This window comes from Pomacea canaliculata, linkage group LG9 (assembly GCF_003073045.1).
Source record: "Pomacea canaliculata isolate SZHN2017 linkage group LG9, ASM307304v1, whole genome shotgun sequence".
NCBI lineage: Eukaryota > Metazoa > Mollusca > Gastropoda > Architaenioglossa > Ampullariidae > Pomacea > Pomacea canaliculata.
In genome coordinates, this window is record NC_037598.1 from 9,168,697 (window position 1) to 9,181,750 (window position 13,054).

The window sequence follows — 13,054 nt, forward strand, 5'->3', positions numbered from 1 at the left end:
AAAAAAAAAAAAATGAGGAATCAGAATCTTGTGATGTTTATTTGGAATTCATCACAAATAAGAGCTTGCCACACCGTACACGCAACATACTGCCGACAACAGCGCAAGAATGGCATATATGTAAAGATTGCTATATGTAAATATAATTTTTTAAACACAGAAAGGCAGGTATCACATTAACAATTCACAAAGAAGCAAAATGCCTGAATTTTGTCACTTTTTACATTATTTGGCTTCCAATCAAAGCAAAAATTGCAGAAGCAAAGCAACATACACCAAGAAAAATATAAATCACTCTGCGAGAGAGACCTTCAGCAACAACAAATATTAGAGCCAAAACAGGTGAAAACAGTATGTAAGGAAGTTTTCTGCGTGAATACTGGTTATCTGAATAATACTTTTTGCTGTATTTTGAGCACATTTACACTTTACATTTGAATTTCTTAATAGGCAACTGTGGTTTTCCAGCTATGTACGTTTGATTTAACTTTAAAGAATTTATGTTTCAAATCTGGTCAAGTGCCTGAAAGTATGTTCCTTTTTTTTACCTGTTCAGCCTCTGGTATCTGATAGAAAAACAAAGAATACTATTCATCTCGAGCTTATCTCTATTATGTGCTTAGTTAATGCTTGTTCCAAACTGAAATTATTGTTTAGTGAAGTTAAGTATTTCGAAAGATCATTTATCATAACTGAGTACACTTGGTCTGACATTGAGATAAAAGACCTATGCATAAAACTTGCAGAGCAGTGGCCAGCCTGCGTGTAGGACAGAAATATTCTTGTGCAGCTGTTTTTGTCTGATGAGTGTTAGTAATTATACTGATAATTGTCAAAGGTTAAATGAGGGTAGTCCCACAATCCTTCAGGCATATTTAAGACTGCACTTATCCTGGAACTAGCTTTTTTTAGTGAGGGTGGTGATTTGAATACCAGCGTTTAACTGCTCATTTATCCACTTATCAGTAAACTGTCCTTAAAAAAGCAAGCAAATTTTGTCAAATTTTCTATTTATGTAGTTATCCAGATAGCAAGAGGTGTTAGGCATATCAATTTTGTGACAGCAAAGAGCAACTCTGTTTTTTATAGAATATCGCAGAGCAAGAAAACTCCAAACTGCTAGAATGATAGCTAATCTATCGGTGTGAAGACAGCCTAAACAGCGAATCTCAACATCCAGATCCGCTGCATCTGCCCTCAAAGACAAAATGGACACATGTGGTTGGTGAGTTGTGGCTTAAATTTATTTCTATGGCTCTTGAGAAAATGTTTGTAATAATCACACTGGTTTTCATCACACAAAATGTTCTAAAAAACAAAAGATGTGGTGGAAATTGTAGCTGAGTTATGTCCTTAAAACAGTTCTGGATAGTGTTAGTGGTTATAAAACATCAAAAACATGCATGCATGAAAGCATAAAAAGGTAGAAGCAAAAGGAAATACTGTGCAGTGCTTGTTTTCACTGTATACATAGTTAAAATTCTAAATTGTCAACACCATTTACTCAGATGTGCAATAAAAATATACTTCATGTCCCGCTTTGTTGTGTAGGTGGGGGTAGCAGTTTAGCACTTTTTATACATGGCACAAGGGGACAGTATACCAGAATTCAGTCCTTGTTAACAATTGCATGCATGTCTACATCCACGCACACACACTGCTGCATACATACATTACATCTGCACACACACTTTATTAACACTAACCTGTGAAAACACACCCAAACTAATGTAGGTTTCGCATCCAAAGGTGAAACATTCACATCATATAGGTTATAAATGTCAAGTAAATTTCACGTCCAGATGGGGAAACAATCACATTATCGAGGGTATCAGTATCGATGTTCAGAGTGTTATGAAAACACATTTATGGCATGTCTTACAGCCTCAGTTTAAAATGGGGTTTTATAAATTTAATCTTCAGATGCAGAAGTTCTCAGATATCCAGAATCTTCCACTATGCCCAATTCTTAGTCCACAACATTGTCATCCGTTTAGGTAGTGCTCTTCACTTTTGTCAGTTAAAAGGAAAAAAGCATTTTGCCTTCAAGAGATAAAACCATACTCTTACTCTTCATGCTGCAAACACAACCAGTCAAACAGCCCATGAAACATTAAGGGCTCTCAGACTAAAAAGGATTTATATACATGGCTGATAGGGATATGACTACAACTGTGTCAATAGTGATGAAAATAGTGGATTGTGCAAGCAAAATGTTCGGTCAGTTTGATGCAAGTGCCTCTGCACTGGTGAATGAGAACCGTTTGAAAACATGCTGATTCATTGTTTTCAGAAGTTCCTTGTCTGGGGGTGTAAGCTGGGCACGTTCTGAAGTGAAGTCAGAGTCAAAGTTAGAACTGTCCCCATCATTTTTCTGCACAAACAACAGGATAAAGTCTTTACTTATTCAGCCAGTGGTGATAGTATCACAAGCAAAGGCACAAAATAGTTTTAATAATGTTCTTCAGTGCTGCATGTTCTCTTTTCAATTTATTAAACATGGATTTACAAAGTTTGGAAACACTGTTGAAATATTAAAACTAGATGCAGGACTGGACAGTGTACAATAGTCATTATGGTCAGCTGTTCAGGACACATGTATGCACTTGTGTATGGATATGTCTGCACATCCACATAATACATACCACTTTAGGTCGGAAAGGAGGGTTCACTTTCCTAGCCTCTAAATTGCTCCAGTCAATGTTGCGGAAGAATATTTGTGAGCGTATCGGGCCATGAGGACATCCAGGCATGCCCAGACGTTCAACAGGGTTGCGTTCAAACAACTGTAGGAACAGAACTTAAATTAGCAAAGATATTCTAATAACACTATACATGGCTGCTTCCACACAGGCTTTCCACCAAACTTCTTGCACGATATTCAAAAAAGAGGAATCAAAATTATGAAACTACTTTTGGTTACAGGATAGAAAAATAAGCATAGAGTTTTGAGATTTTTGTCATCACAATATACCTAATGGTTACTGTAAACAAATATGACAAAACAGCACAGATTTCAAACAGAAACAAGGCTGCACAATATTTTTTGCCAGAAACTATCACCCGCTCTTGCAGCAAACTCTAAACCCGCTACTTAAATGGACAAATATCAATGAATGACCAAGTTTGGCAAAATTTCTTTATAAAAGTCATGTAAGAAGTCTGCAAAACTTGGGCAAAGGTTTGTCCATATTTTTCCTGTTTAGAAGGGTATTTGATATATATGCAGACACCTATTCTTCATGCCATCACATTCAGCAGTAAAATTTGGTAAATTCTAGAGTGCTACACTTGATATGGACAACACAAAAGCGGTCTCCTCACCAGGCTAAGCATGGCAGCTGCCTCCTTTGGCATTGAGTGTGGGTAGCGTGGGGTGTCATGTAGGATGGAGTGGAAGAGATCATCTTCATCATCACCATGGAAGGGAGACTGACCAATCAACATTTCATAGAGCAGCACACCAAAGGACCACCAGTCCACAGAAGAGTTGTATTTAAGACCTTTCAGTATCTGCATAGAGAAAACTGGTGTTAGCAGTCTATTTTAAACATGGCCACGCGTGCCTTCATATCAAGATCATGATTCAGGGAGAGGAACTGACTCTGTGTGTGTGCGTATATTATGCTTACAAAGGGCATATAAATATTCCTGAAACTTAGCAATGACAAAAAAAATTATACCATAACTTAGCCTACAGCAGAGAGACACTTGCTATTGATATTGTTAACACTTGCTTCTTTAAAAGTTTGCTTACTTCTGGAGCTATGTAGTCCGGTGTTCCACAGAATGTTGATGCTCGGTTTTCACCAAAAATATTTTCCTTGCACATTCCAAAATCGGCAATCTTTATATGACCATCTTTGTCCAGCATAACGTTATCCAGTTTCAAATCTCTGGAGAATGAAAAAAGACAGTGAAGCAAGTCTCAAAACATGAAAAAAAGCTGATGTCAAACCAGTGTGAATTTAAAGAAATTCAATTCTTCACCAATGATAGTGGATGATCCAAGAAAGGATGCTTGTTATTTCAGTGATAAAATCTATGCACAGGTTAAATTAGCTCTCTGGCAAGGAAAAAAAAAACTCACCTGTATACGACACCATTAGAATGCAGGAATTGCAGGCCGCACACAATTTCTGCTGCATAGAACCTGCAGAAAAATTGCACAACTTTTCACTGTGTACCCCAACACCATTATGCATAAAGATCTTCCATTTTTCTCCACCACCTTTACTGTAGAAAGGTTACCCATAACCTATTCTATACTTCTAAAAATAATGGAAAGGCATCATTTTTATTGCCCTTGGAAGATTTATTGCTGGCTTCCATGCACCTTTTTAATCATGCCTTAGAGAAAACAATTAAGTGCTGTTGCCCAAGGGTGGGTCACTGAATGGCTGGAGGAGTGTGTAGGTATTAAAAAAAAAAAATATGCCGCTGCTCAGTCTGTCATAAAAACTCTGAGACCACTATAATGCACACGGGCAGTGTTGCAGAGCAAAGATACCTCAGAAGCCTATGGTAATCTACCAGACAGCAGGACAGGTTTAGTGTTCTGTCAGCTCTAAGACATAGAACAGCCGCTGCTATCATGCTCAAGGGACAGCCGCAAACAGCCACCAATTTAACAGACAGTTCACAACTGGCTCAGGGAGAGCTATCTTCAGTCAAGGCGACCCGCTGTCTGCTCTGTCTTAGCACTGCACACCATGCTGCTTGTCTTGCATGGGGCATGACATCATCTGGCATAGACTACTAGGCAGCAGCTGACCTCAATCAGCTGTACCCAGAATGGCAATTTCTCAAAGAATTCTGCGAACATTGGTTCAGTCTATGAGACAAAGGTGCCTTGCCTGCATTTTTGGCCAATGGTGGACACACATGATACTGACTTTCGTTTTCTTTGATAACCCATGTTTTCAAAATTCAGAAAAGTGATATGTCAGTCCAAGCTCAAATTCTTGTTGATAAAATGATTTATTTCTATAAAATTGGCTGATAATGTTTCATTTTTCAGTTTCATTTAATGAATAAAGAATTGCTTTGATTCATCCTTTTTGTATTTATTGGCATGAAACAGTGATTGACTATACAACTGGTCTTTCCAAAGTTTTGAGTGATATGTATCAGGCTTAAAATAAAATCAACATCAAGCATCTAAACTGCTGCATATTAAATATTAGTTACTCACTGTGCCCGTTGGAACTCAAATTTTCCAGACAACTGTATGTGGAACATAAGGTCTCCTCCATTCAGGTACTCCATCACAAAGAAGAGATGACTCTGAAAACGTGTTCAAACAAGGACATGTAGATATGTGCATGAATAAACTTGCAAACATTTGGAGCCATAAATGGAGACAAATAGTTGTTCCCCCTGACCCCAACCTGCCATTCCACTAAATTCATGAGACTTAAAGACTAAAATTTAGATGTCTACAAGATTAGAAATATACGTGGATGATTTGCTAGTACAGTGTAACAAAATTAAAAATAAAGAAACAACCACAATCTCGTGGTGACCTACTGGTGACTGGAAGGTGCTGTGAAGGTGAGTAAGGAAAGGATGCTTGCTCCCCATCGCCAAGACACGCCTTTCAATCATCGTACACTCCACATCATCATCCTCCAGCACCACATCCTTTTTCAGTGCCTTGATGGCATAATACTTTCCTGTACCTTTCTGCTCTGCCAGCATCACCTGTGAAGCAAACAGAACAGATCTGGCTGATTATTTGCTATCACAGAAATGGCTTCAAATCACAAAATCTCAGACTTTGAGACCTAAACCCAGGGCAGATACTGTAGCTGCTTAAAAACCTTGGCAACACAATGCATAGCATATACAATCTTGCATTTTTATCTGCTCATATATATATATGTGGACATATGAGGGTGCACACTCTCTCAATACAGATTAAAAATTGTAAACATCAAACTTCTTCATAAAGCCAATATATAAATATGTAAATATAAAATAAACACAGAGACAAATATAAAATCTCCAAACTAAAATAATTATTTTACATCACCAGACAGGTTTGATTCAAATTTTAATAACATATACACTGTCCTGTTTTTAAAAGTTTTTTTTTTGTTTTAAAGGACTTGATTTTGCCAAGTTTAATTTCTTCCTGTTCAATGGAGCTATATGCAGAAAAAAATCAACTTGCTTCCCCTCAAAATGTAAAAAAGAAGTCTCTTATTTGCATTCGGTTCAGAAAATTTGACCAACCTTGCCAAAACTGCCTTTGCCAAGAACCTTGAGAAAGTGGAAATCTTCAGGTGTAAACTTCCGCACAACAGTCGGAGCACGTTTGGGAAGTCCAGACTCCGACTCGCTCCACATCTCCTGGTATGATTCATCCTCACTCTCCTCCTTTTCATCCTCATCTGGTTCTGGCATGTCACCCTATTACATTCATCCATGATTCATCATCATTATCATCAACATTGTCAACACTGCCCTTCACTTTTTCCTCTCTCTCTCTCATGTGTATGTATGCACATGCATGCACACCCCCATCATTATCCTCTCATGTACACGTATGCATGCACTAACTGACACATCCTCATTCTCTCTCAATTAATCTCTCACACACATGTAGCCCCAAAGACCTCAAAGAAATACCAGATACAAGCTACAAGAGAACACAGTTGAAGACTTACTGTGGGAGATGTGCCAGGAAGTGTAGGACGCCGCCGGTCAGATGATGAGATGCGAACCTGTCGCAAGGCCTCTGCCAACATTTTCTGATTGACACCACACAGGTTGGGCATAAACTTTTGGCACTTGTGATGACAGTTGGTATTACAGACTGCACAGAAACCAAAGTGCCCAGATATCAGAAAAATATAAACAATTTTTAAACTGATTATGATTCTGACAGGAAATTTCTGGTAGCTTACAATGTTTTTGCTGAGACACCTGGACTAAGTTCTTTGAGTATATATAGAATAAGGAGAAAGGATTGTAAAGAGGTAAATTGACACACACACTATGATGCCAGACTTGTACTAGGAAGCCAGCATCCTTTGGTGGGACATTTAGAAATTCACTTTTCATCACCATCTCTTCTTTTTGGGAAAGTTGCTGGAACATTCTAAAATGAACTCAGAAATTGGAGGGCTGAGAAAGCAAAGTTGTCACATTCTGAAATGTCAGAAAACTTCTGAAATGACAATATAATGAAAGTAATTATGCCTGTAGCTCACTTTCACACTTAAGACCCTGACGAAAAAGACCAAACAGCATTGAGCCACAATGATCACAGAAGGTTGGCGACATGTAGTTGTAGGTCTTGAATCGATGTGGTACATTGATGTTGAACCGTTCTGTCAATAACTGTCAAAGAAGGGAAAACAAATGAGGAAATATAAACAGAATGGTCTTGATGCGAATGAGCAATACCAGCAATACAAATGAAAACTGGCTGCTAATGCAATATGCTTCAAGACTAGGGTTAGGAAAAAATTCTTAAATAATTTGAGATATTTTACACAAAATAAATTTTTACATAAACAGAATGACTAACCATTGTTTCTCTGCTCTCTTTAGCGCTACCTGGACACTTCCCCAGAATTTTGTCATGACATTTCTTGTGGACGGCACAATGGCACACTGTAACATGTCAGAATATGAACCAGTGGTTCTTGAAAGACAGCTTTCAGTCAGTGATGTTACCTTTTACAGCATTTCAATTTGTTTTTAGAAAATTACAAACTGCATGTTTTTATCGTGAACTTATATACACGTCCGTGGTTTTCATAAAGTTCCATGTCAGTCTTGAGTTGTCTCCCATCTTCATTCCCCTCCCCTGCAGTGAGCGTGAGATGAATGAATATGCAACACAAAAGACTGGCAGTGGCAAACACAGACAAGAGATTAAATACTCTGCTCTAGCTTGAATGTGGCATTGCCAATCTCTCAAAGATCTTTAACTGATATCACAATGCATACATAGAGAGGGGAGACCCTAAAACTGATGATGATTATGAAATTAAAGTTATTGTGTAGCAAGTTTATTTGCAAAACTTTACCAAGCCTATGTTTTAAGAAAATCCTACATCTCACATGCCATCTGTTCCTAAAGCTGAATCATAGACCTACCTTTACACTGGTACCCTTGTCTGTTCAGTCCCCTAAAAAAAATTAAAAAATAATGAACTAGATACCTACTAAAACTATGCAGCTGATACATTCAATTTGCAATCTTTTGTAATGGCATCACTTGATCTAAAGTTTCATGCAAATATTAACTAAACGGTTAATATTAACCTCCAGCACACAAAGAATGCCTCATCATTACCAGCACAGCCAGTGTATATCCAGTTCACCAACTGTGTTGCTTACCCAATAAAAGCAAAAGTCACTAAACAAACACTAACTTCATTCTTGAAAGCCACCACCAGCACCAGGACATGATAGCTGGTGATGTCAAAATCTCCATCATACTACGGGATATTTAAGACATCTTCTCTTCATAGTACAAATGACAAGCAGCACAGCACCTAATATTATCAGACAGCTGCTGCCAGTTGACCACATGACCATAACAAGTAACAAATTACATAAATTATGTCCAGTAACAAGGTATATACACACACTCCCCTCTCTCTTAAACAAGTGTAAAAAATTATCAAATGTCCATGTCATTATCAGGTTGTTACTGTTAACATAACATAACAGTGTTAACAATAATTAAGAAACAATTGCACAGAAAGGTTTCAATTCTTACCAGAGGAATTCATTGCAAAACGAACAGAAGGAGGGTTGTCGGAAGAATTTAGCAATGAACTGATGACCTCTGACCTCATGGACTTTTTGCTGCTTCATGGCACCACGTCGAACAATACCTGGTTTGTCTCTCCCAGTTACACTGGGCGATAAAATGGCGCCATCTATTAGAAACAAAACAAAATATTTTTTTTAATCTCTCCTGCAAGCAAATCATTGTAGCAACACAATCCTCTTTATATTCTACAAACATGCAAAATAAAAAAATATTATTAATGGTGTCTAACTCTATTAAACTTTATGTAAAATGAAGCTTCTCACAGTCTGCAGGATAACTGGATATTGTTTATAATAAATTCTCTGTGAGCCTGAAATCTTTTATGGTTTTCAAAAATGTTGATTTTTTTTCCTGTTCTTGCTATCCATATAAAAAAGGTGTGAGCTTATCATAAAATTGCCATAAATCTTCGAGGACTGGTCTATAGAGATACAACTCATCTAGCTACCGAAACTGAGATAAAGTGATGTGGATGATAGTAAGTCAAGCAGTTTACCTTGTGTACCTTACATCAACTGAGTGGTTAAGTGGCATAAACCTTTAACCATGGCATTATCATTTTCAATAGAGCCTGACCGTTTGATGCAGATTAACAGCTAGATTTGCAGTTATTTAAAAAAATTTTTTCTTCTTAAGAACTGTCTGCTGTTTCAGTCAAGGAACTATATACTAAATTCAAAAGCTGAATAAATTCTCTCTAGAGTTACATACCTTGAAATTTATTCTTACATGATGCCATGATTGAGTTAATTTCTATTTTCTAGCCATGAAGGTTCTCACGGGACCATATTCATGACCATTATATTCATGTCAACAGAGACTCATGACATCTTCCCAATGGATAGCTTACTGCACAATGTCCTGCAGGCTTTACTGTTACCTACGATTTGTAAGTAAGCATATCAGCGCATACTTTCTCGACTTACTGTCATCTTCTTTGAAGAAACGTATCTGCACCTCTATTCTTCCATGTGGTCTTAAGTCAAGCTGAAAAATATTTAGAGCACTGTAGACATCTCTAATGCCTAAAATATTTCAGTAAAAAAAAATGTATAATTTCAATTATCCAAGAAAGTCCCTGATTTAAATATATTAAAAGCAACAGTATCAAAACAAAAGACACAATAGCTGATTAGACAGGAATTTCTTTTAAAGAATCTATATGCTCCTTTGCTTTTTAAAACAAATAACTGATCATGGAAAATTTTTTCCAGGAACATGAAACAGAGAAACAGACACTGAAAGATTTTTTTATACCCAGGTTCTGGTTGCATTGCCATCGGCACACTTGTCAGCCAGTATCTTTGCTCCTATGCTGACATCAGCCAGTGATGTGTTTGGACGTTCCATGAGCACCATTTGGATTACACGACCATGGTTCAAATGAGCATCGAAACAGGTGTTCCATTCTGGGTACAGGGTTCGTTTCTTTTGTACCAGCTGCGTACCTCTTCCTGATATTTTGGCAGAAAAAGAGACATTGTACTCATATGACCAGAACACTTCCGCACACCATTATCATACCTGATGGCATCCTATAGGCAGTTTAAAAAAATAGAACATGATAAATCTGCTTTTTATTATTATCTGATTATTTTCTGACATAAAGCCAAACTTGAAATTCATTATCCTGCCATAAACAAACAAAGACCTCAAGAAAATACTTTCTTTGATCTCACATAATATACCTTGTTTATCACAAAATTAAAAGCAAAAAACTATAGATACACTAGGGGGTCTCTGAGAATCTGCTGGTATCAGAACAATTTTTTTCCCTCTCGTTATCATCTGGCTTTTAGCTTGCACAAATGATTAAGCATAAACATGCCTGGGACTTCCACAGCCTCTTTGATGTTAATGGCTAGGAAAGGGTCAGTCAAAGCTGGGCCATTCGGACCAGTCTCTGCTTGCAGAAGTTTCACGCGAATGAACCCAACCCCTGGCATCTTGGTGTCAATTTTCTGTGACCCTGACTGGCCACACAGCTCACTTATATTCCACTGATGTTCACTTCTTGGACACTCGCACGTCTTCCCTAGTGATGATATGACCTGAAAGAGCACACATACAAGAAAAAAGTCTTATACAATATAAGAAATGATTTAATAAAACCAGCTGCTTGTACATTCAAAGGTAGTTTCACATCCGACAGGTGATATATATGGTCTGGTCTATAGTTTTTCCCCCCGCTCTTTCAAGATAATAATTATCTTGGTCTTTCAAGCAAGATATGAAGCCTTTTAGGAGTATCAGCTCACACATGCAAAACTTAACATGTTGAAGTTTCTGCCACAGCAGCATGAAGAGGCAGAGAGGGTGATGCTGGGGTACAGGGTGTGTATCATACAGAATAAATGCAAGAGGAGTGCCAGTAGCATGTCTGTTCTTCTCTGTCAGAAAGGCGTTATATCAATGTGGATGCTCATAGATACTATGTTTTTTTACACATTTTGTTCACATTTACAGACATTGTGGTTGTCATGAACCAAGAGTCTTTTCTGATTTGGCTTGTCCTCACATGTTGGGAAGTGTTTTGAGAGTTCAAAAGTTGGAAAAAAGCTTTGTCTATCTATCAGTAAACCTAGATATTACAGATCTCTTCTTGCATAAGGCTGTTAGTACAGTTGTATTACTTGTTGGGATGCTTGCATCAAGATTCTATACCTTTGCTTAAAAATCAAGGTCTCAAAGAAATTCTCCACCTGGTACCCTTATGAATTATTTGTCCTAGCTGAAATAAGAGCAAAATGTCCTATTGTAGTGATGGGGTCTGAAGAAGAGAGTTTTTTTTTCAAAGTTTTTTTTTTAAGTGACAACATGGAAAGATAACACCCAAAAGCGGGCTGGTTTCTCATTCTGCACAAGAAGTCAGAGAAACCAGAAAACTGGTGAAGGACTGACGGTAAAGTCACTAGTACGAAGGAACTGATGACAAATTTTGAGAAAACATCAAACCATCAGTAAGTCATTAAATGATACTGACAATCACTTTCTTTGCTTACTCCATCATGCATCAACCGCCTTCTAGTGTAAAAATACACTGCCCTTGGGGATGGTGGCGGGGGTGGATGATAAGAGTTTATCTCAATCGCTGTTTGCGTACTCTCACTATCACAACATCACATACAGTGTCTCTTATCCACTTGACCACGAAGGCATATAACATGCCCCTCCCTTCACACACACACGCATGCACATACACAGAAAACGCACTACATATAGATACGTGCACACACACACAAACATGAGCAAAACACTACGTTCATGTATGATCATTAACTGCAGCCACGAAGTGATAACGAAGACATTACATCCTTGCAACTTAACCACAGCCAGGAAGCTGTGTCAGGTTTGAGTGATCACTGCTCAGCCACAGTCGAATTTCTTTAATGGTGCTGACCACGGTAGGGTTGGTGCCTTGTCTCTCTCTCACACACACACATGCACTTCCTTCCCTATCCTCTGTTGCTCTTTGTGTTATTTTCAATTTGTTTTCCTCTTGACTGCACAATGGCAGTCCGCCAAGCATGCAAGTCACAAAGTTCACTTCCGTACTATTCCACTTAGGTGTCCGATCTCCAAAACTAATACAAACTGTCAACTCAGTTTCGAATCTGAAGTGCTCTTTTCAAAACCCTTTTGCTCGGAATAATTAAAAAACCCAGCCTACCCCTCCTCTCAAAACCCACTTCCCAGTATCCTCTTACAAGTGACCTCGCTGAATCCCGCTTCACTAGAGTCGAAAATGCATTTAAAAGAACTTCAACTACCGAACATCACATCCTAGCAAGGCTTACATTCAAGGAGCTTGGAATATTTGCATTAGCATACAGCTGTGTGCAAACATCTGAACACAAAGCCTATTTTTATTAAGTGATTACTATCTCAATCTGCTGAGTACTGAACTGAAAAAGTTTAAAACTGGAAGTACGAGTTTTACGATATATCTGAACCAAAACTCGCGTCGAACCCTCTGAAGTCATCGACAGTAAGAAGTGCTGGGTTCAGATCTTGCCTTGGCACTCACAAACTTTTTTTATGATTGTTAGACCTATTGGGGTTTGCGTAGGGGACTGGATACTAAAATCTTCTCACTCCCTCTTTTCCCCGTCTTGATCACTTCTTCCATTCCCCGCAGCTGGAAATCGCTGATCGGGGCAAATCCTTTCCCCGACGTCCAGATCGATCAACCGATCAACCAAGCAGCCAGTCAGCCAGCCAGTCAGCCAGCCAGCGTGGTACAAGGGCGATTTATTT

General features: G+C 38.2%; 1 protein-coding gene across 7 annotated transcripts in view; it reads right to left on the reverse strand.

Moving 5' to 3' along the window:
- Nucleotides 1-20: 20 nt before the first annotated feature.
- The window catches only part of LOC112571653 (protein kinase C delta type-like), a 52,205-nt gene continuing 39,171 nt past the window's right edge, over nt 21-13,054 (reverse strand). For all 7 annotated transcript variants that reach the window (XM_025250814.1, XM_025250815.1, XM_025250819.1 and 4 more), the window contains exons 2-17: nt 10,626-10,848; nt 10,055-10,251; nt 9,724-9,784; nt 8,741-8,903; nt 8,113-8,144; nt 7,538-7,623; nt 7,218-7,347; nt 6,672-6,820; nt 6,238-6,414; nt 5,530-5,703; nt 5,195-5,286; nt 4,091-4,153; nt 3,758-3,896; nt 3,325-3,513; nt 2,646-2,786; nt 21-2,374 (exon numbers count right to left, since the gene is read on the reverse strand). In XM_025250814.1, coding sequence (XP_025106599.1) covers nt 2,222-2,374; nt 2,646-2,786; nt 3,325-3,513; nt 3,758-3,896; nt 4,091-4,153; nt 5,195-5,286; nt 5,530-5,703; nt 6,238-6,414; nt 6,672-6,820; nt 7,218-7,347; nt 7,538-7,623; nt 8,113-8,144; nt 8,741-8,903; nt 9,724-9,784; nt 10,055-10,251; nt 10,626-10,743 — 2,064 coding nt within the window. In that variant the 5' untranslated portion in view covers nt 10,744-10,848 and the 3' untranslated portion in view covers nt 21-2,221. The remainder of the gene's footprint in view (nt 2,375-2,645; nt 2,787-3,324; nt 3,514-3,757; nt 3,897-4,090; nt 4,154-5,194; nt 5,287-5,529; nt 5,704-6,237; nt 6,415-6,671; nt 6,821-7,217; nt 7,348-7,537; nt 7,624-8,112; nt 8,145-8,740; nt 8,904-9,723; nt 9,785-10,054; nt 10,252-10,625; nt 10,849-13,054) is intronic.